Source organism: Danio rerio, chromosome 20 (genome assembly GCF_049306965.1).
Source record: "Danio rerio strain Tuebingen ecotype United States chromosome 20, GRCz12tu, whole genome shotgun sequence".
NCBI lineage: Eukaryota > Metazoa > Chordata > Actinopteri > Cypriniformes > Danionidae > Danio > Danio rerio.
The window spans coordinates 2,540,669-2,565,000 of record NC_133195.1 but is presented as its reverse complement, the minus strand read 5'-3'; the positions used below and the strand labels follow the sequence as shown (position 1 = coordinate 2,565,000).

The following is a 24,332-nucleotide window of genomic DNA, read 5'->3' as shown; positions in this document are numbered from 1 at the left end:
TTACAGTTCAGTTTTAGCGATCTTCATTTTTACAGTTGCGCTCCCTTCACAGTGCACTTTGAAAACATTGATGTCATTTTGAACACAGCCTCATGACGAAAGCTATAGATGTCCTATTATTTAAAAGCGGAATTTATGTTACGTCAGCTTGTGAAAACCAAAAAACACAGCATACGCTAATTATTTTAATCTATAATTGGTTATTTATTAAGTATCTGTACTGTAAATGACTTGGGCCTGCTGGTTAGAACATTTCTGTAGACGCTTCAAGCTTTCTAGAGATACATGTCTCATGTCTGTGTGTTTTGTTTTCGCGGAGTTTCAGCGCATTTTACTTCTACAAGCAGTTCACGGAGTGAGAAAAGAGAGAATGCCTACACTGTTTGTTTTTCCTATTTTGCAGAAGCACACACGTTTGTTGTTGTAGAACAAAAAGTAGACACCTAACAGATTCGATTGATGTATTGATCTTATCTGTACAATCAATACTGAAAGTGTAATTTAAGTAAATTTTTGCGGTTTGACGACACTTCAGGTCAAAACGCGTATACGCGGTCTTCGACACCAGGGGGTTAATCTGGAAATCAAGTGCATGTTTTTAGCAAAACTAATATTGGATTTTATTTTAAATGCGTGTGCGTGTAAAACAATTTAATTTGCACAAAGAAATGATGGGGTTCTTCTCTTAAAAAGTTGTTACCACGCCATTTAGAGCATCATTAAGAGTGCTTTACGTTATAACTAACATGGTTCAAACGATGAATCTGCGACAGAGAAACTACAGGTTTTGGGAAACTTGTCACTACATCGTTCTTTTCCCAAACGATGCATTGTACTAAGATAGTTCAGCCGCGAGTTACGCCATTGTTTAGGAAACACACCCCAGACAGGCAGCTACAAAGTCGCTGCTAGTGTGAACACCACTAAAACTATTGGTCATGAATATTTTCGTTAACTCAAAATTTAAAACATTTACAATAAACGAAAGACTAAAATTAACGGAAACTAACAGCAGTCATTGAAAAAAATTACTTAAAAAATAATAACTAACAAAACATTAAAAATTTTGCTTTAATCATTCGTTTAATATTTTAAAACTTTGCTCTGGTCGACACAGGACTTATCCTGTTAAACTATAACTATTAAACTGAAACTAAATATCTAATAACTAAATAGAAATGTGTTCAGAAAAATAAAAACAAAACTAAAACTTAACAAACTTATCAATAAACTATAATATAATATAATAGAAGTTTTGATCTATAATATGTAATCTATATGAACATACTATTTTTGTTTGTAATGTCCATCTGTACAAACTATCCTACGTTGCTCAAATGTGTTGGATTGGCTATGTTTGGATGCTGATGTAAATGCACGAAGCCATTAAAGTTAATAACAACGCCACGTTTCAAAAATGTTATGTTTCTCCACTGGGGGCAATCTTTAATATAAAACAAAAAAACAACGCAAATCACGCGGATTGACTCTGATCGCCCCCTAGTGGCAAATCACTGAACCGGGTGAAAGTTTTACCAGATCTCAGATCAGTTTTACGAATTTGTAGACAATTTAAGGAGACATTTGTCAAACAAAAAAGTAATAATAATATTAGTTATCAGTCTCTAATTAGCCTGTTTCGCAGAGCGCACAATGAAACAAACTATATAAGGCTTAAAATATGATAATAAAACACATTTAATGCATATCCTAACATAATGATTTTAGATAAGTTATACTTTGAATGTAATGTCTGAAAAGCTCATTTTTTGTTGATTTTTATTGCATTTACAGTTTTGACCAGTGTGTGTCTCCAGCATGTGGTGTTTCAAGCACTTCGAAACATTTTGCTAACCAATCGGTTAAACTGTTTCAAAGCTTTTGTATCACAAGTTTTCATGACTGGGAAAAATTAAATGTATCCAGTGATGTTTTTTGAAGGCTCTTCTGAATCAACAATAGCACCGGCTCTGAAGTAGCACCTGGGGAAAAGGGCTAATCGTGAACCATCACAGCTAGCAGCTAATTCTAACTCAGCCTTCAGATATGGCAAGAGTTATATAAACAGGAAAATCAACAGGAATATTGTAGGGATGCACAGATATAGGCAATTTCACTGATACAATCACTAACAATGCTTTAGGGTTAGTAAGACTCTTAAATGTTTTGGCAGCTTACTACTTTTGTGCAAATTGTTATACATTTAAAAATTTTCAGTATTCTTTGATCAATAAAAAATGTAAAACAACTGTGTTCATGGGAAATAGAAATTTTTGTAACAGTAATTATACTGTTACTTTTGATCATTTTAAAGCATCCTGGCTGAATGAACCCTTTCACGCCTGAGTCTTTAATTACTCACGCTGACCCTCTTACGTGAGTTTGTTTTTTGTTACCGTTAGTTAGAATCAATTGGGTTCGAAGTTCCGATGTCGATACATCAAGTTTATCTAATGAACCACCAGCTCAAATGATCTATGTATATATCGTATTTTGTTTCTTATTGATCTTTTCTTAAAATATTGACAAATATTCTGATTATATTGTGACGTTTCTGATTCTCAGTAATCAAATCTGATTCTCAAATTTGTGCTAGAACATCTATTTTGTCTTTTAAACAGCTTAATGACGGTATTATTTGCATTATATTGGGTAATGGGCGCCACCATAGTTGCTAGAAGGGATACAGCTCTGATCTGAAGTTAACAAGAAGTTTTAGTATTATTTATTAAATTATGCATTAATTGTATTTTATTAGCTAGATGGGATACAGCTGAGGATACTTGCATCAATATGACATAAGTTTTGAGACACTATGACAAATATTATGTTTACATTACCGTGAGGGTTGGGTTTAGGGTTGAGGTAGGGGTAAACACTAATAAAAGACAATTAATGCATCATTTAATAAATAATATTATTACTTCTCGTTAACTTCTGATAGCAGCTGTATGCCTTCTAGCAACAACCGCAGGAGAGATCCGAGCTGCTGGATTTAAGACATGTTTATGCATAATTTTCTGCCGAATACATGAAGGTAAGCAGCTGTTCATCTGGGAGAGGAATAGAGAAAATATTCTAGTGACATAAACTGTGTATTTTACGTAAACAAAGCACACTGTTTGATTGTATGCTTCAGGGACCAGCCAAGGCTAATCACACCGGTGTGATTGTCCGCTTTAGAAACCAGCCAAGGCTTATCACACCGGTGTGATCGTACGCTTCAGAATCCAGCCTAGGCTGATCACACCAGTGTGATCGTACGCTTTAGGGACCAGTTAAGGCGGATCACACCAGTGTGAATGTACGCTTCAGGGATCAGCCTAAGCTGATCACACTGGTGTGATTGTATGCTTCAGGGACCAGCCAAGGCTGATCACAATGGTGTAATTGTATGAGTGAAAGGCTTAATTATTAAATGCATGAAAAAGTAACTCAATAAAAATTTTTTTCAAAACAACATTATCCTGACTCCAAACTTTAGGACCGTACTGTTAGATGTCTGACATTGTGCATTTACAGTGCTGATGTTGTTCAAAACAGCATTCATCGAAAAAAATGTTATAATATAAGTCAATTATGTTCAATATATACAGTTAAAGTCACAAATATTCACCCTCCTGTGAAGTTTTTTCTCTTTTAAATATTTCCTAAATGATGTTTAACAGCAAGGATTTTTTACAGTGTTTCTTAAAAATGTTTTCTTCTGGAGAAAGTCTTATTTGTTTTATTTCGGCTAGAATAAAAGCAGTTTTTAATTTATTAAAAAACCTTTTAAGGTCAAAATGTATAGCCCCCTTCAATTGTCTACAGAACAAACCACCGTTATACAATCACTTGCCTAATTAACCTAGTTAAGCCTTTAAATATCACTTTAAGCTGAATACTAGTATCAAGAAAATCATCTAATGAAATATTATGTGCTGTCATCATGGCAAAGAGAAAATAAATTAGTTATTAGAAGGGTTATTAAAGCTATTATGTGTATAAATATGTTGAAAAAAATCTCTCCGTTAAACTGAAATTAGGGAAAATATACAGGAGGGCTAATAATTCTGACTTTAACTGTATACTGTATATAGTGCATCCCTGCAGTAAGGGGTAAGGTGATGGTATTGACACTGCAAACACAGACAGTGGGGTGAATCTGCGTCTATCCCCCCTCAGTAGTAGGCAGTGAGGGTTGAAGCACGGTACACTACACACACAGTGAAGGAGGAACACGTACTTGTCCGTGCGGCACGCTGCCTGCTTTGCACAAGATCTGCAAGATAAACAACACATTCATGAGCCTGAAGAGTTCTCCAACAAGCACGAGGCTCTGATTCACTCGCTGTTCAATCACGAACACACGCTTCACTCTCAATCACAGCACAGCAGAGTCTGATTCAGAGGCTGTGCGATGATCATGACCAAAAATGTCATTGCTGATTAGTTCCCGTGATACTGTAATCATGGTTATTAATGCTAAATCTGCACAGTGAATGTTTTATTTACACCTCATACAGTACACCTTGATGATTAGGGCAGCAGAGTAGAGTTTCAAATGCAGCTTATGCCGAGTTCAGACTGCATGATCTTACACCCGATTTTGACTTGCAGACAGGCTTGAAGAAATCACCAACAAATAACTGAAATCACAGGCAAATCTGTGCTGATTCACGCGAGTAACAAACACACAACATGAACTATCAAAGACGCCATCTGAGAGAATCGCCGATAAGTTGTTGATACCCATGTGATATCTGGCATGCTCAATATCCGGACCTGTCAGCGATTCAAATCATGCCATGTGAATTAAAAACATGTGTGACGCCACTACTTTGAAAATCCTGCAGTCTGAATTCGAGAAATAATTTCAAAATTGTGATTTGAAATCTCTTAGTGATGTTTTATAAACAAATGTGAAGCATGTGAAGATGTTTCAACAATTCTAATTAAAGTTTATTTATAAACTAATTTCGAGAGGATCACATGCTTATGATTGCTTGCAGCTGGTCCCACATTATCAAATTCATGATTCACCAATCAGACGATTCCTAAGCCACTATAAATACGCCAAGCTCCATATAACAGCTGCCTTCGTCTTAAAGAATCCCCCCTTCCATCCCTACTCTTCCTTCTTTTCTAGATGGGTGACACGGTGGTTCTGTGGTTAGCACTGTTGCCTCACAGCAAGAACGTCACTGGTTCTAGTCCTTGTCAAGTCAGCCAACGTTTCTGTGAATTTACACGTTCTCCCCATGCTCACGTGGGTTTCCCCGGGTTCCTCGATTTCCTCCCACCATCCAAAAACATGCAACTTAAGTTAATTGACTAATCAAAATCGGCACCATAGACATGCTCCAAGTAAGTCGTTATCTCTTAAGAGCAATCGCTATCTGTTCATTAGCTACTGCAGCAGTGGAGTTCTCCAGATCTACCTGAGCTTAAACTCCCCTCTCGCCTTGCAAATGGGAGGAAGCCCTGGGCTCGAGGATCTTAGGAGCTCAGGACTTTCTCCCAGGAAAGCATGCCAAACAAGCTTTACAATCAATCACCAGCTAAATGTGAACTCTTGAAACATCATTGACAATCTTCTATTATCCAATCAGCATTAGACCAAACCTCCATAAACACCAAACTCGACCTTCCTCTATTATCTCACTACTTTAGCATCCCTCGACAACCCCGACACCTCACTTCTTAAACAATATGTACCTAGGGGGAGCAATCTGGGGCCAGGCTAGACACTTCAATAGGACGCCAACATCTCGCACCTTCATGACAGGGGGCATAACACGAGTCTTTTCTGAGCTCAGAGCACCTCTCCCAAATTCTTTCAAAGATATGTAAGTGTGAATTTGAGTCTTGGCTGGGTCAGTTGGCGTTTCTGTGTGGAGTTTGCATGTTCTCCCCGTGTTGGTGTGTGTTTTCTCCGGGTGCTCTGGTTTCCCCCACAGTCCAAACACATGTGGTATAGGTGAATTGAATAAACTAAATTGGCCGTAGTGTATGAGTATGTGTGTATGAATGTTTCCCAGAACTGGGTTGCAGCTGGAAAGGTATCCGCTGTGTAAAACATAAGCTGGAATGGTTGGCGGTTCATTCCGCTAAGTTAACCCTTCAGTCTACTACAGTGCTGTGCTTTGCACTGGTCTGCCAATAAACCTGTCAGTCTTTATTCTGAGATAACAACCTCCTGGCTCCTGGATGTACTTTATTGCATGTCTTAAAGTTTAGTAATGTAGTTTCATGGTTGTGAATTGTCATTAATTAATTTGCATTACTTTATTCTTTCTCTTTACAGTGAATGCACTTGTCAAGTATTTATCCCCCCATCCATCCCCTGCCGTCCTCTTATAGTCACCCTATATGAACTTTAATGTCTGACAGCTTCTGAAGGGCATGTTTTAGGGAAGGGGCGATTAGATCTCATAAGCACTGGTGTTTTTCACTGAAGGCATTTCCTCAGGAAGCCTCATCTCCTGTCTGCAGCTCTCACAGGGGTTTCTGATGGAGATGCTGATCCCACCTAGAGTTCTTTAATCAGCCTGTGTTTCCCATCCAGGAACAATGTGCGTTTAGGATGGTCAGTGTGTGTCTTCCGCCCGCTTCAAAAAGCACAAAAAAAAAATAAATAAATAAAAAAAAAACTGCTCTGCAATTTAGGAGCTCGTTTACAGTGAAATGGTTCTGGTGAGCAGCCAGAGAGTCTCTCAGCACGGCACTATATTAAACAGCCTGGCTGCTAAACCTGTCATAGCGGACTATTGCCAAATGTACTCAAAAAAGCTGGTATAGAAGCGCTTCTGAAGTGTTATCTTTACAAAAATATACTTCCCTAGTGATGTTTAGAAACACAAAGAATCCTAAACGATCTTCCATAAGTACAAATTAAATCAAAACTAGCCATATTGACTCTGTTAGCTCACATACAGTAGCTAGTTTTGTGGTGAACAATTCATCTCTGCATGTCATTAAGGAAAACTACAAGTTTGCTCTTGTAATCTGTCCCCAGGTTGCAATAACTCTCCCCAGACCCTTTTCCCCACCTTTCTGAATGAACTACTACTTTACTACATCCAATCAGCTAGCAGGAGAAAAACAAGCCACGCCCACTGTTTTCTCATTTAATATTCCATTTATCTGGGAACTGCATCACAATACAAACAAAAATAATAATAAAAAAGTCGCAACTTTGAGTTCATGAAGACTTTAAAGAAGAGAAATAATCTTCTTTATATAAAGATTTAATACTCAGCCATGCAATTATCAAGTTTTCTTTTCATTTTATCAGCTCTTCTGTTCATCAGTTTAAAAATCTCTTAAATAATCTTAGATAAAACAGGTTTACATTTAGTACTTTTTACATCAGTCTGAGGACAACTCCACACACCGCTGCTAGATGGTGTCACTATCTCATGCAGTGCTCACCTGTCAGCATTAATCCACAGAAATACATAGATTTTTTTTTTAAAATCTAGATTAATCTTACTGTAATCTTGGAATTAATCTAGATTAAAATGGCTCATTTAAATTCTGCCGAAGGCATTCAGAATATGTGTGCTACCCAAATAATGACTAAATATAAGTCTTTGAGAACGGGTTTCTCAAGCCAGGTGGCGCATTAGACCAGGGGCTAACTCCTGTTTCCAAAATGCATCACAAACTGCTTGAGAAACTGTTCTACTATGGTAATTGGTGATGAAAATAAATGATGTTCAATAAGATGTATTTGTGTTTACTCACTGTTTATTCAGGTAAACATGAAATCTGAACTGTAGGCCTACATAAGATCCAAACAGACATTTTTTAAGACCTTAATCTGACTAAAGTCATAACTGAACTAAACAGAAATGGAATTAAGACGTGTGGAGTCTGCAAATATTAGAGGCATTATTGAAGTAAACACCGCAATCAAACTATTACCATCATGTAGGACTTTTTTTTCTGACAGGATCCACACACACGGCTGTCAGTAAAGGATTTCACACAAACACAAACACAAACACACACACACACACACAAGGTTTTTTTTCTTTCCATTTTGCGTGCGTTATTAAATTCCATAACACTCTCAGCAGTCCTTACTCCTTATTTGGTTGATTAATATATATATATATATATATATATATATATATATATATATATATATATATATATATATATATATATATATATATATATATATATATATATATAATTTTGTTTGTACATTTTTCCAAATATATATATATATATATATATATATATATAGATACACAAGTCTGTTAGGCTGCTGATCAGAGCTTTCTTTCTGTTTTTTATTCAGCTTGACATTATTTATCTTCCTCCTGACCTTTCATCTGAAATTCATCTTGCTTCTGGTGTGAATGACCTTTGGTAGACGATTCTGGGCTGTTTTCAACTCTTGGACTGAACAGACAGATGGGCTCTGTTTTACCAATCTAAGTCTAAAGTGTATAGCGGCAAAAGCACTAAGAGTGTGTTTTAAGGATGGGAAAAACAGTCTGTGCACCAGGTGCATAGTCTAAAATTGTTGTCCTTTTTCTCTTAATAAGTTCTGGGTTTGTTTTGGCATGCATCAAACCATTTAGAGTCTGCAAAGAGGAATGGGCAAAAACTCCCAAAAGACAGGAGTGCCAAGCTTGTGGCATCATATTCAAAAAGACTCGAGGCTGTAATCGCTGCCAAAGGTGCATCAACAAAGTGTTGAGCAAAGGCTGTGAATACATGAGATTTTACAGCTTTTTTATTTGTAATAAATTTGCAATTTCAAAAACTCTTTTTCCACATTGTCATTATGGGGGATTGTGTGTAGAATGTTGAGTAAATCAATAAATTTAACCAATTTTGGAATAAGAATGTAACATAAATGAATGTAGAAAAAGTGAGGCGCTTTAAAGACTTTAAGGATACACTATACACACTCAAACACACACACACACACACACACACACACACACACACACACACACACACACACACACACACACACACACACACACACACAAAAAAAAAAATCATATACGCATCCAATCAAACAAACACACATGCACACACAAGCACGCACACTCTCAAGCCCACTGTAAGCCTGGAACTGTTATCTCTGTGTGTGTGTCCTTGGGGAACAACTGGTAACAAGGTAATCAAATCTTAACCACCCCCCCCCCCATCCACCCCCAGCATACACACACACAACACGCAGAGTTCAAGGCTGGTCCCTCCGCCATCGTTCAGTTGATCTCACAGAAACAGAAGATACACAGGCTGAATGTGGGATTATGGTTACTGACACTAAAACAATCTGAAGCTGTTACATAACATCAATCTAACATAATAAATACGTTTGCATTCTGCCTTTCAGCTGCTCAACCCCTCAACCCTGCAGACTCTTCCTGAAAACACCAGCATCCAAAACCACATCATTCAATTCAGCATCCCTCAGTCTAATCAAAGACCGCAGACATCGTGCAGATTACTCTTCTAACACAGCTCTGAGCCAAATCTGTACGTCTTACAACAGTTTTATTTATCAACACGTGTCTCTTTATTACACTATGATGCAGTGTGTAGATGTTTAATATCTATTTACTACACTGTGTGCCATAAACACACAATGCATCACTACAGCCTAGAGCCTAGCATTGAGCCCTGTCTGTCTGCTGTTACAAACTAGCCTAGAGCGCCAGCTGCTGTTAAAAACTAGCCTAGAGTGTTGTCTGCTGTTAAACACTAGCCTAGAGCACTATTTGCAGCTAAAAACTAGCCTAGAGCGCCATCTGCTGTTTAACACTAGCCTAGAGCATTTTCTGCTGCTAAAAACTAGCCTAGAGCGCCATCTGCTGTTTAACACTAGCCTAGAACATTGTCTGCTGTTAAAAACTAGCCAAGAGCATCATCTGCTGTTAAAAACTAGCCTAGAGTGTTGTTTGCTGTTAAACACTAGCCTGGAGCATTTCATTGTCTGCTGTTAAAAACTAGCCTAAAGCATCATCTACTGCTAAAAACTAGCCTAGAACGCCATCTGCTGTTACAAACTAGCCTAGGACGCTGTTAAAAACTAGTCTAGAGCGTTGTCTGCTGTTAAACACTAGCCTAGAGCATTTCATTGTCTGCTGTTAAAAACTAGCCTAGAGCACTGTTTGCTGTTAAAAACTAGCCTAGACCATCATCTACTGCTAAAACCTAGCCTAGAGTGCCATCTACTGTTAAGAACTAGCCTAGAACATTGTCTGCTGTTAAAAACTAGCCAAGAGCATCATCTACTGTTAAGAACTAGCCTAGAGCGTTGTCTGCTCTTAAAAACTAGCCTAGAGCATTGTCTACTGTTAAAAACTATCCTAGAGTGCCGTCTGCTTGTAAAAACTAGCCTAGAGTGCTGTCTGCTGTTAAACAATAGCCTAGAGCATCGTCTACTGTTAAAAACTAGCCTAGAGCGCCGTTTGCTGTAAAACACTAGCCTAAAGCGCCATCTGCTGTTAGTCACTAGCCTAGAGCATCATCTGCTGTTTAAAAACTAGCCTAGAGTGCTGTCAGCTGTTAAACACTAGCATAAAGTGCCGTCTGCTGTTAAAATCCAGCCTAGAGTGCCATCTGTTGTTTAAAACTAGCCTAGAGCGCCATCTGTTGTTTAAAACTAGCCTAGAGCGCCATCTGTTGTTTAAAACTAGCCTAGAGCACCGTCTGCTGTTAAATGCTCTCTTGTATCTGACTTACCGTACCCCCTTTTTCTCACTCGCTGTTCATTTTATGCGCTTGAGCTCAGCCACTTTCTTTGACAATGGGAAACAAACTAAACACTATTGGCTGTTTTTTAAAAAGGGGGGGTCTACTCTATGCCCCGCCCTCTCTTCATGTTTCAGTTGAGATTACGTCAATCATCGAATAAAAAAATGCAAATTTCAAAGCACTTCACAGGACCTTTAAACCTCATTTATATTAAAAGCACATGCCGAGTCACTGATGAGTCTCATTTTTAATGTTCATCTTTAAGCTAAATATTAGCTAGTTATTTTATTTGTCAAGATCTGAGATCTGGCGCTTTCAGTATGGCAATAAATAACCATATCATGGTGTTCAAACTCACATTAGTAACATTCAACACTGAATAAAGCCCATAATCAGTACCTGAGGGAATCATTGTCATGGGAGTTTATGCTGTTGTTCTGCCGGGATGACGCAGGAAATAGAAAGCATTTCTAAAATACAAATTGTGTATATTGGATAGGACAACAACTCCTTTAACATGAAGCAGATAATTATGTGACCACAAATGAACAATTCCACGGTTTGATGAAAGTAGCCAGACTACCTCTTCGGCATGCTTGCTTGGTCCACTTTTAGTGTGCACCTGAATACGACTGCCACTTTGTGAAATCAAACATCTCAACACACATCTCTGACACCAAGCAGATGGACATGCTGTTTTTTCATCCAAAAACCCTGATCGATTTTAGTGTGGATGCTGAAGACGAGCAAGAAATCAATCCAGAAAAGCAATAAGGCGGCAACGAAGTAACCAGACCCTGTTACAAGCTGTTTTGTTTTTCCTGATTGTTCTGAGTAGAGAAAAGTGATGCTGATATTTATTTGACTTCTTTTAGATTAAAATATGTTATGCAACATGAAAACATGGCTGATAGCTTTCATTAGTAGTACTGATGCGTTCTACTGTGAAACAAATCTGATAGAACATTTGTGAAAAAATTTGATCTCATATCGAATTTAAGCACTGTATCGCATTTTTCTTGAATACCGCACAACCCTACTGAGTGTGTTTGTGTTTGACAGAGGGCCATGCTGTGCGTGAGCGGCTATTATTTATCTGTATCCCACAGCTTTAACACAAACCTCAGTGTGTCACACACGCACACGCATACTCGCTGAGCTCTCGCTGTGACCTGCGGCCTCATAAACACACTGTATTTCATAGTCTCAGAAGCTCTTCCCATCATTCACCTTTCCTACACACACGCTCTTCTCTTTCATGTAAGTAGGCCACGGGTGTGTGTGTGTGTGCTACGTCCGCAATCCTCTTGTCACACACAGCTCAAGATAAACAATGGCAAATCGCGGTCCTGCGGGGCCCCGAAGGCCCTTCAGCTCCATGCATACTAATCACAGTCATGCTGAGTTCAAGTGCACAAAGATTGTACCTCCATATACGCGTTTGGTATTGTGACTTTCATGCTAGATAGCACACACTCTTCGAAATAAACATTCAGGAGAGCATTCATACAGCAGTGAAGCAGAAGAGGTAATGCTGGCCCCACAAAGAATCTTTCAGTGAATATTGCTCAAAATAATCAACTTTTTTGTCAAGAACATTTTCAGAATCAAACTAAATTATTGAATATAAAATAAAATCAATAATAACATTAATAAAGGTTTAAGTGAATTATAGGAATGTTTGTAGGAGGCTGTTTACATTAACTGTATGTATCTGCTGTTAAACACTAGCCTAGAGCATCATCTGCTGTTAAAACTAGCCTAGAGCACCGTCTGCTGTTAAACACTAGCCTAGAGTACCATCTGTTGTTAAACACTAGCCCAGAGCACCATCTGCTGTTAAACACTAGCCTAGAGGGCCATCTGCTGTTAAAACTAGCCTAGAGCACTATCTGCTGTTAAAACTAGCCTAGAGCGCCATCTGCTTTTTAAAAACTAACCTAGAGCGCCGTCTGCTGTTATACACTAGCCTAGTGCGCTGTCTGCAGTTAAACTCTAGCCTAGAGCGCCGGCTGCTGTTAAAAACTAGCCTAGAGCGCTGGCTGCTGTTAAAACTAGCCTAGAGCGTCGTCTGCTGTTAAACACTAGCCTAGAGCGCTGTCTGCTGTTAAACACTAGGCAAGAGTGCCGTCTGCTGTTAAAAACTAGTCTAGTGCTCCGTCTGCTGTTAAACACTAGCTTAGAGCGCTGTCTGCTGTTAAAAAGTAGTCTTGAGGGCCGTCTGCTGTTTAAAAACTAGTCTAGAGCGCCATCTGCTGTTAAAACTAGCCTAGAGCGCCATCTGCTGTTAAAACTAGCCTAGAGCGCCATCTGCTGTTAAAACTAGCCTAGAGCGCCATCTGCTGTTAAAACTAGCCTAGAGCACCGTCTGCTGTTAAACACTAGCCTAGAGTACCATCTGTTGTTAAACACTAGCCCAGAGCACCATCTGCTGTTAAACACTAGCCTAGAGGGCCATCTGCTGTTAAAACTAGCCTAGAGCACTATCTGCTGTTAAAACTAGCCTAGAGCGCCATCTGCTTTTTAAAAACTAACCTAGAGCGCCGTCTGCTGTTATACACTAGCCTAGTGCGCTGTCTGCTGTTAAACTCTAGCCTAGAGCGCCGGCTGCTGTTAAAAACTAGCCTAGAGCGCTGGCTGCTGTTAAAACTAGCCTAGAGCGTCGTCTGCTGTTAAACACTAGCCTAGAGCGCTGTCTGCTGTTAAACACTAGGCAAGAGTGCCGTCTGCTGTTAAAAACTAGTCTAGTGCTCCGTCTGCTGTTAAACACTAGCTTAGAGCGCTGTCTGCTGTTAAAAAGTAGTCTTGAGGGCCGTCTGCTGTTTAAAAACTAGTCTAGAGCGCCATCTGCTGTTAAAACTAGCCTAGAGCGCCATCTGCTGTTAAAACTAGCCTAGAGCGCCATCTGCTGTTAAAACTAGTCTAGAGCGCCATCTGCTGTTAAAACTAGCCTAGAGCGCCGTCTGCTTTTAAAAAACTAGCCTAGAGCACCATCTGCTGTTAAACATTAGCCTAGAGCGCCGTCTGCTGTTGAAAACTAGTCTAAAGCGCCATCTGCTGTTAAAACTAGCCTAGAGCGCCGTCTGTTAAACACTAGCCTAGAGCGCCGTCTGCTGTTAAAAACTAGCCTAGAGCACCATCTGTTGTTAAAAACTAGCTTAGAGCACAATCTGCTGATAAACACTAGCCTAGAGCGCTGTGTGTTTTAAACAATAGCCTAGAGCACCGTCTGCTGTTAAACAGTAGCCTAGAGCGCTGTCTGCTTTTAATAACTAGTCTAGAGTGCCACCAAGAGCGGCGTTTGCTGTAAAAGACTCCTCTAGAGCGCCATCTACTGTTAAACACTAGCCTAGAGCACCGTCTGCTGTTAAACACTAGACTAGAGCGCCGTCTGCTGTTAAACACTGACCTAGAGTGCCGTCTGCTGTTAAACACTAGCCTAGAGCGCTGTCTGCTCTTAAACACTAGCCTAGAGCGCCGTCTGCTGTTAAACACTAACCTAGAGTGCCGTCTGCTGTTAAACACTAGCCTAGAGCGCTGTCTGCTGTTAAACACTAGCCTAGAGCGCCGTCTGCTGTTAAACACTAGCCTAGAGCGCCGTCTGCTGTTAAACACTAACCTAGAGCGCCGTCTGCTGTTAAACACTAGCCTAGAGCGCCGTCTGCTGTTAAACACTAGCCTAGAGTGCCGTCTGATGTTAAACACTAGCCTAGAGCACTGTCTCGTCTGCTGTTCAAAACTGGCCTATAGCTGTTTCTGTTGTTAAAAACTAGCCTACAGAATTGCTGTTTTCTGTTGTTTCTACCCAACATCACAAATCTGTATCACCGAGACACATATTTCTGTTTCCACCTGAGGGTCACGTGACACTGCACATGGGCAACAGACACAACTGAGAGGACCAATGGAGAATAAACACGATAAGCATACTGTAAAAAAGACAAAGGAGAACTACAACTACTAGACAACATGTAAGACATTCAAAAAAACGTCTTTCCACCAAAACCCTCTCCCTTCACAGACTGATGGAGCCTCATTAAAGATAGAGTTAACTTTCACAACACAATGATGCACGTGCTGCTGCCATCCCATCCTATCTCATCCATGCAAAAATCAGATCAGATCCTTAGCCTCAAGCTAGACAGGAGCATTATTAAATCCAGATTTCAATCAGGCCTTTTTGTGGTCTGGTGATGCCATCTAATTGTGTTATTTAATCCAGCCGTGGTTGTTTCAGTTGTCACTCTTATTATTGCCACAAGGGGGACCAAAATATAGAGGCACTGTTTCAAACACACATGCCTTTTACTTTCACTTTCAAATTTCAAAAGACAATTAATCACATAATTGAAATGACTTCTTAGACAATTCATAGCATAATCACAATTACTTCTTAGTTAATTACATATTCACAATTAGGCAATCACATAATCAAAACGCGCAATTAATTCTTAGACAATTACTCTCATTATTGCAATTAATCCCTAGACAATCGCATAATTGCAATTACTTTTTAGTTAATTACACAACTCTAGTAACTTCTTAGATGATTATTCATAATTACTTTTTAAGACAATTAATCGTATGACCACAATTACTTTATAGACAATCAATCGCACAAATTGCAATTACTCATTAGACAATCGCATAATTGCAATTATTTCTTAGACAATTAATCACATAATCACAACTAATTAGACAATCACATAATCGAAAGCACTCATAAAACAGTTAATCGCAATTACTTCTGAGACAATTAATCGCATAATTGAAAGTACTCATAAGACAATTAATCACAATTACGATTGAGACAATTACTCGCATAAACGCAATTATTCATTAGACAATCGCATAATCGCAATTACTCATAAGACAATCACATAATTTTAATTACTTCTTAGACAATTAATCACATAATCGGAAGTACTCATGAGACAATTAATCGCAATTACTTATTAGACAATCAACCGCATATTCGCAATTACTCATTAGACAATCGTATAATTGCAATTACTCCTTAGACAATTGATCACATAATCGCAATTACTCCTTAGACAACTAATTACATAACGGAAAAGACATCTTAGACAATTAATTGCACAATCGCAATTACTTAAACAATTGCATAATCACAATTACTTAGACAACTAATCGCATAATTCCAATGACTTCTTAGACAATCACATATCTGCAATAACTTTTTAGACACTTAATCGTAAATACTTTAGACAATTAATCACATAATCGCAAGTGCTTTTAAGACAATTAATTGCATAATCACAACTACATCTAGACAATACCTAGACAATTAATCGCATAATTGCAGTTACTTCTTAGACAATCGCATAATCGCAATTACTTCTTAGACAATTAATCGTATAATCGCAATTACTTCCTAGACAATTGCATAATTGCAATTAATTTTTAGACAATTAATCGTATAATCGCAATTACTTCTTAGACAATTGCATAATAGCAATTACTTCTTAGACAATCGCATAATCGCAAATAGTTCTTAGACAATCGCATAATTGGGATGACTTCCTAGACGATTAATCGAATAATCACAACTACTCCTTAGACAATCGCATAATCGCAATTACTTCCTAGACAATTAATCGCATAATCGCAATTACTTCTTAGACAAACGCATAATCGCAATTACTTCTTAGACAAACGCATAATCGCAATTACTTCCTAGACAAACGCATAATCGCAATTACTTCCTAGACAAACGCATAATCGCAATTACTTCCTAGACAATTAATTGCATAATGGCAATCACTTCTCAGACAATCGCATAATAGCAATGACTTCCTAGACAATTAATGGCATAATCGCAATTACTCATTAGACAATCACATAATACCAATTACTTCTTAGACAATTAATTGCATAATGGCAATCACTTCTCAGACAATCGCATAATAGCAATGACTTCCTAGACAATTAATGGCATAATCGCAATTACTCATTAGACAATCACATAATACCAATTACTTCTTAGACAATTAATTGTATATTCGCTATTATTCTATAGACAAACTAATATTCGCAATTACTTCCTAGACAATTACTTGCATGATCACAATGAATTCTAAGACAATTACTCACATAATCGCAATGACTCCTTGGGCAATCGCATAATCACAATTACTCACTAGACAATTAATCGCACAATACCAATTTTTCCTTCGCATTTCTCAGACAATCACACAGCCGCAATAACTTCTTAGACAATTAATCATTAGGAAATAAAGGTTAAAACCATGACAGCTTGACACATGACCATCAGAGGCTCCCACATGCAGACAATCCCACCACACAGACCCCAGCAGAGCAGAAATCACCACAGATCATCATCATCATGTTACAGACAGCGATGTTTCCACCCGCAGCCCAGCGATCAGATGCTCGCGACGCTCACCAGCAGAGAAGCACACAAGATTTTAGGGTTTTTTCAGACACTTACTGAGCTTATCCTGGGGTCGAGACAGAGGGAAGCAGCACAACTGCCCCATCACGTATACACACACACACACACACACCGCAGTCTTCAGACAGAGGAGCACTGAGATCCAGCCATGCTGACAGCGGCACACACACACACACACACAGAGAGACAGAGCGTGTGACTGCCTCTCGCTCCACTGCGATTATGCAAGCGTGTGTGTGTGTGTGTGTGTGTGTGGAGGGGGGCTGGTGGGAGATTGGCCGACTCAAGCTCCTCCTCCATCCTCATGCCAGCTTGAATAATTGCTCTGGAATGGACAGGGGCTTATTCCTCTGTGTGTGTGTGTGTGTGTGTGTGTGTGTGTGTGTGTGTGCGCGAGAGAGAGATCAGCGAACTGGAACAACCCTTAAAAACACACATCTGGCTGCTGCTCACACACTCAGAATCCAGGACAGCGGATTTCTGCACAAATAAAAACAGCTGTTTGTCTGTGTGTGAGTGTGTGTTTGAATGAGTGTTTTTGAGTGTGTTTGTGTGTGTGTTTTTTGAGCGGGCTTGTGTATGTGTGTGTTTGAATGAGTGCTTTTGAGTGTGTGTTTGTGTGTGTGCATATTATTGAGTGTTTGTGTGAGTTTTTGTCTGTTCTTGTGTGCATGTTTTGGTGTGTGTGCTTGTGTGTGTGTGTTTGAGTGTGTATGTGGATGTATTAATGTGTGTGTGTATGTGTGTGTTTGTGCGTGTAAGCGTGCTTGTGTGTTTCTGTTTGTGGGCGTGCATGTGTGTGTGTGTTTGTGTGTGTGTGAATTTTTCTCTGTTCTTGTGTGCATGTTTGGGTGAATGTGTGTGTGTGTGTGTGTGTGTGTGTGTGTGTGTGTGTGTGTGTGTGTGTGTTTATGTTTAAGTGTGCATGTTTGGGTGTGTGTGCTTGGGTGTGTATGTTTGAGTGTGTGTGTATGTATTAAGTGTTTGTTTGTGTATGTGCATGCGTGTGAGCGTGCTTGTGTGTATCTGTTTGTGAGCGTGCATGTGTGTGTGTGTTTGTGTGTGTGTGTGTTTATGTTTGAGTGTGTGTGTGAATTTTTGTCTGTTCTTGTGTGCATGTTTGGGTGTGTGTGCTTGGGTGTGTATGTTTGAGTGTGTGTGTATGTATTAGTGTGTGTGCATGTGAGCGTGCTTGTGTGTGTCTGTTTGTGAGCGTGCATGTGTGTGTGTGTTTGTGTGTGTGTGTTTATGTTTGAGTGTGTGTGTGAATTTTTGTCTGTTCTTGTGTGCATGTTTGGGTGTGTGTGCTTGGGTGTGTATGTTTGAGTGTGTGTGTATGTATTAGTGTGTGTGCATGTGAGCGTGCTTGTGTGTGTCTGTTTGTGAGCATGCGTGTGTGTGTGTGTTTGTGTGTGTGAATTTTTGTCTGTTCTTGTGTGAATGTTTGGGTGTGTGTGCTTGGGTGTGTATGTATTAGTGTGTGTGTGCTTGTGTGTGTGTTTGTGAGTGTGCTTGTGTGTGTGTTTGTTTGAATGAGTGTTTTTAAGCGTGTGTGTGTGTTTTTTTGTGAGCATGCTTGCGTGTGTGTGTGTCTGTGTGGTTGTGTCTGTTCTGGTGTGTATTTGCGTGTGTGTGTGTTTCCTGCAACTCATGTCAGTCTGATCTCTGCTCCAGATGAACGTCTCAGGCCGTTTGTGGAGAATACCGTGATTGTTAATGAATGGTAAAAGCTAATTAGCGGTTATTTAGTGTGGTGGTGTAATTAACGATGTGAAGACTCACAGACACTGTCAGCTCTAATATCAGCTCAGTTCACTGACAGAGCATTTGATGGAAGATTAAATGATGAGTAATGAGGCGAGCTCAAACACACACTCATTCATACACACACACACACACACACACACACACACACACACACACACACACACACACACAAATATACCCATATACACGCTCATACAAACAAAACTTCTTCCCTCCCTGACTAATAATTGTGTCCAAACAGAACGCAGCTCTTCATTATATTACAGTGATGAGAGTCATCATTGAAGACAATTACAATTCAATTAGAAACGGACATCAGGACATCCGTCTTGTAGTATTCAAATTCATTAAACATTCCACTAAATCTAAATAATCCACAGTGCTTCAAAAGCACAGAACAGGAAGAGCTAGAAACACTTATGTTTACACTACCTGACCAAAGTCTTGTTGTGGATCTCAGTTGTAAGAGCAACAAATAATAACTGGACTTCTAGTTGAGCATTCGCAAAAGTGGCAGAAGGTGAATTTATCCCATGAATCATCTGTTGAACTGCATCCCAATCATGCAGAACTTCCCATCACTACTGTGTATCTAATCTCAGAGCAGCCTTGCACACATATTGAACTCAAGGCTGCTGTCTTGTGTGCTGTTGTATGTGAATTTGAGGATGGGTAGATGGCAGTGGTAGATGACAGGGTTCACGTGTCCTCTGAATACTAGTTTCAAAATGTGTAGGAGTTTTTTACTCATTCGTTCATTTTTTTTGTCGGCTTAAGGCTGATTTATACTTCTGCGTCAAACACCGGCGTATGCTACGGCGCTGACGCATAGCCCTTCGCCGTGGCCATCGCCATCACTGACGTGCACATCTCAAAAAATGTAACTACACGTCGCAACGACGCGTAGCGTAAGCTCTGTGATTGGTTGGTAGCGCTGACGAGTCTGGGCGGGACCGAGAGTCGCGCGAATGGCGTGACGCCGCGCGAGCGATTGTTTACAAGTGTGGAGTCCCGTGAAGGAGCTCCGGATGGAAAGTTTTGTTTTGTTTTTACCTCATAGTTAAAGTTGTTGCACGTCCGCCGGTTCCTGCCTCTAAATGAGTGAGTTTGAGCCACTTGTACATCCAGGAAGTGTTCAGGAAAAGCAAAACAGCAGCGAAGAAACTCGACACAGAGGAACATTTACACCTCACTGCCAACTAGCGTTTCGGAAGTGTTAATGCAGACCAACAGAGACAGCGCGCAGAAGTATAAATGCACAGCTACGGGCGTTGCCTGCGCCGTGGGTTACGCCGGTCACCTGACGCAGAAGTATAAATCAGGCTTTAGTCCCTTTATTAATCCGGGGTCGCCACAGCGGAATGAACCGCCAACTTATCCAGCAAGTTTTTACGCTGCGGATGCCCTTCCAGCCGCAACCCATCTCTGGGAAACATCCACACACACATTCACAATTTAGCCAACCCAATTCACCTGTACTGCATGTCTTTGGACTGTGGAGGAAACCCACGCGAACGCAGGGAGAACATGCAAACTCCACACAGAAACGCCAACTGAGCCGAGGCTCGAACCAGCGACCCAGAGACCTTCTTGCTGTGAGGCGACAGCACTACATACTGCGCCACTGCTTCGCCCCCTGAATGAGTTTTTATTATTTATTAATTTTTTAATATTTAACCTGATGATTTTGAGTCTTGCACCTAACAAACATGCTTATTTAGAAAAAAACTAAAACTAATACTGAAACTAATAAAAATTAAATTAAAACTAAATAATTTCAAAATATAGAAACTAATAAAAACGAGTACATCTCCCTCTAAGAACTAATGAAAAATAAATGAATTTGAAAACAACAAGTCAAAACGAAATAATCAAAAACTATTATAACCTTGATCCACCCCTACTCCTCCCCCTCTATCATAGACTAATCTTGGACAGGGTGGCACGGCGGCTCAGTGGCTAGCGCTGTTGCCTCAGAGCAAAAAGTTCGCTGGCTTGAGTCCTAGCTAAGTCAGGTGGTATTTCTGTGAAGAGTTTACATGTTCTCCCTGTGCTCGTGTGGGTTTTCCCTTAGTACTCCGGTTTCCTCCAACAGTCCAAAGACATCCAGTATAAGTGAATCGAATAAACCAAATTGGCACAGTATATGAGTGTTTTAGTACTGGGCGTTCACCGCATATGCTGGTATAGTTGGTATAGTATAGTATATACTGGTTCATGTCTACATGGCAACCCCTAATAGTCTCTTGCTTTATTATCAATCATCAGCTGCTGTAAATGTGAACTCTTGAAACTGACAAACCCTGAAATAGTTATGTCTCCTTGTGAGATCAGGCTGATATGCCTCTCGCCTTTCAGTAACCATTCAAAATCCAAAATGTTTAATCCTACTTCTAGGTGTGTGTGAATGTGTGTGAAGTGTCGCTCTCAGAGAAGTCACACGCTCAACACTCATCTCATTATGGACTAATGCCATAAATCTTCCACAACGTGCCCACAGTTCACACTTTATGAAGCCGAAGTTCAATCTACGAACACACTGCAGTGACGACACTGAAGAGCTGATAACATTTCTGTTTATAACAGTTCATCAGGATGATCTATGGTTCACACTTGTACATACGCCGGGGGGAAAATGTTCTTACTGTTTCTAATGCAAATATCGAAACATTATTAAATCAGGACGAAATTTATAGACAAGGAAAATGGTGTTGTTTTTAGAAATGTTAAAATTAAAGAGTTCAAAATTCCACAAAACAATTACAGGACTCAATATTAAAACGTTTTTTTCTCAATATTAAGAATATTGTCTTGTTTTCGGAAATAATACGGCAAAATTAAGAGTTTTTCCTTAAAACTAGCTAAATACTCTGCCAATGGAGTGAAAGAAATAATCTTGTTTATTGCTTTGCGAACATAGCATTATTTTCCTGACCCCATTGGCAGATTATTTAGCTAGTTTTAAGGAAAAACTCACTTAATTTTTGGCATTTTATTTAGAAGACATAATATAATATTTATTAATAATATAATATAATAATATAATATACAATAATAAGTATATAATACAAAGAGATAATATTTTTAATATTGAGAAAAAAATGCTTTAATATTGAGTCAATCGTATTTCCTAAAACAAAACAAAGTGTTTTGCTTGTCTAGAAAATGCTTCTTCATTTAAGGATTTTTAGATATTTCGACAAAAAAAATATATAAATAAATAAAAAGTGAAACATTTGTTGTGGTGTAGTTATATATTTTTAATTGGTTATTGAGTTCAGAAATCTCTGAGAGTCACAGATTAATCCACACATTTACCAATTAACAGAGTAAGTTTTGGCATTTTATGGTTTTGGTTCAGTTTTAAGGGATTTTTAAAATATTTTGCTTCAGATAATGACATCAACCCAGCAGTCCAGATTAATCATTAAAGCAGGATCTGACTCTTGGACCTATGAACCTCATATTGGGCGGAGAACCATGTAGGGTAACTTCATTAACACTGATTACAATATAACTTTAGGGAACAATGTGTAAGATATTTTTGCTATAGCATCCAGTGTTATATACAGTATTTTGCTGACTTGTGTACTGGGATTGTCCCAAATGTTCGGATAAATGCTCAAATAAACTAGTGAGACGGAGTTTGTGTTTGTTTGTCCTAATGACATCACACACTGTGCGAGATTTTGTTTGACGTCATTTCAGTTCACTTTTCGATTCTATTATAGTATACTGAGGCCTTATGCAAGGTCCTGCATGACTGAAATGCTATCGATCTTTAACTTGCAATGAGCACATCTTTATTTCACTGTGTAAAAATCATGTAAGTTTGCCAGCATCTCAGCAAGTAATTCTTTAATTTGGTTACACAGCAAACGTATTGCGAGATCAGCTTTTATACTTTTTGACCGAATCAGTGGTGTACTCAATACTCAAACTACTGTAATTGAGCAGTTTTTCTCAGGAATTGTAATTTACTATGTAGTTTTGAGTACATTTTTAGCGCAGTATCAGTACTTTTACTCCACTGCTTTCCTTTAACCTGCAGTCACTACTTTATTATTTCTTGTCTATGGGGATTAGAAAAATCCGTCCTGTGATTCCTGTACAATCACATCGCACATAGAAGGTATATCGCATTATAATGAACTACCTGAAGACATGGGCGATTTGAAACTGCAGCAGTTTGGAAGCATTAAAAGTGTCCAAGAAGATGTTCAAAATCTTTACACGCCTTGACCCAAACTGTTTAGATTAGGGATGCAACAATACAGTTAGTCCACGGTTTAATACATACCTCGGTTTTTTAACAAGGTTTTCGGTTTGGTTTTCATGGCTTGACACGTGTGTTTTTATTTTATTTTATAGGCAATAGGAACAGTGAGAGGTTAAGGTGAAAACAATAAAAACTCATGTATGCAATGCTCATTTTGTTTTACTTAAAAGCCAGGAAAAGTACAGCAGTTCCTAGTGTATTGAATAAAAAAATGAACACTGAAATCTCACAGCTGCTAGTAGCCCATGAACAAACTTTATTTACACTTTGAAAATAAACACACATGTGAAATTAATAAAGATAAATTGGCCATTTCAAATATACATATTTGTTCTTAAATAAACATAAATAAAGCATCTTAATTATCTCGCTGCTGGAAAAATGTGAGACTGTAGTCTGTAACGCGGACCGAGTGCTTTTATAAGATGACAAAAGCCCACATCTCCAATCACCCAAAACGGCTGCAAATCTTCAGCAGTGAACACCCGCACTGCCTTTGCTATTTTATGTGTCTCTCGGAACCAGTTGGGTTTGTTTGCTTGAAGGATTCAGCGAGGGATTGTTGCTGTTTGGAGGACTTTATTACCTTCTCTGCTATCTGCCTTCAGACAGTGATATTGCTGGGTGATGCGCTGCAGATGTGCAGTCGTGGTTATACGTGTAAATCAATGCATGCACGGTTATTTTTTGTTCACCGTTTTTTCTTTAATTGGCATTAAACTTACCGGCAAAACAGAAATGTCCTCACACCGCAGATTTGAAAGACGCCGGGGCTTTCTCCTACTGTTGCCTGACTTCACCGCCGCTCGCCATGTTAAAGTGTGGAATGATGGTCAAGCGCCCTCTAACTTTAGAGCATAGTGATTGGATATTTACTCGTGGGGAGGAGTTTCCTCATCTCAGCTCATGGGCTTACAGGCACACACAGTCAATTCGGGGAGATATGAAACGCACATAAATTATTTAAACGCAAAACCGAGAAAACCGCGATTCACAAGCGCTTATTGAACCGTAGAGGTCGTACCGTACAGTTCAATATTATATTGAGAACCGTGGCATCCCTAGTTTAGATGCATGTCACTTATGAGAAGATGAAGGATGTTTACTTTATTTCCATAGCAGGACAATTGAGTAACA

At 39.2% G+C, this 24,332-nt stretch overlaps 1 protein-coding gene and 1 long non-coding RNA gene across 3 annotated transcripts in view; both read right to left on the bottom strand.

The window, feature by feature from the left end:
• Positions 1-24,332, bottom strand: part of akap7 (A-kinase anchoring protein 7) — a 62,461-nt gene that overhangs the window by 3,582 nt on the left and 34,547 nt on the right. Inside the window, exon 8 of one of the 2 annotated variants that reach the window (XM_073934029.1) lies at positions 4,229-4,264. The exons of the other annotated variant lie outside the window; for it this stretch is intronic. Within the exon in view, the coding sequence (XP_073790130.1) occupies positions 4,229-4,264 (36 nt within the window). The remainder of the gene's footprint in view (positions 1-4,228; positions 4,265-24,332) is intronic. 2 annotated transcript variants of the gene reach the window in all.
• On the bottom strand, positions 8,239-17,375 carry LOC141379515 (uncharacterized). The gene is made up of 6 exons (XR_012396295.1): positions 16,590-17,375; positions 14,359-16,530; positions 12,773-13,960; positions 10,386-12,683; positions 9,046-9,902; positions 8,239-8,308 (listed from the first exon to the last, which is right to left on the bottom strand). It is a non-coding gene; the product is annotated as an uncharacterized lncRNA (long non-coding RNA).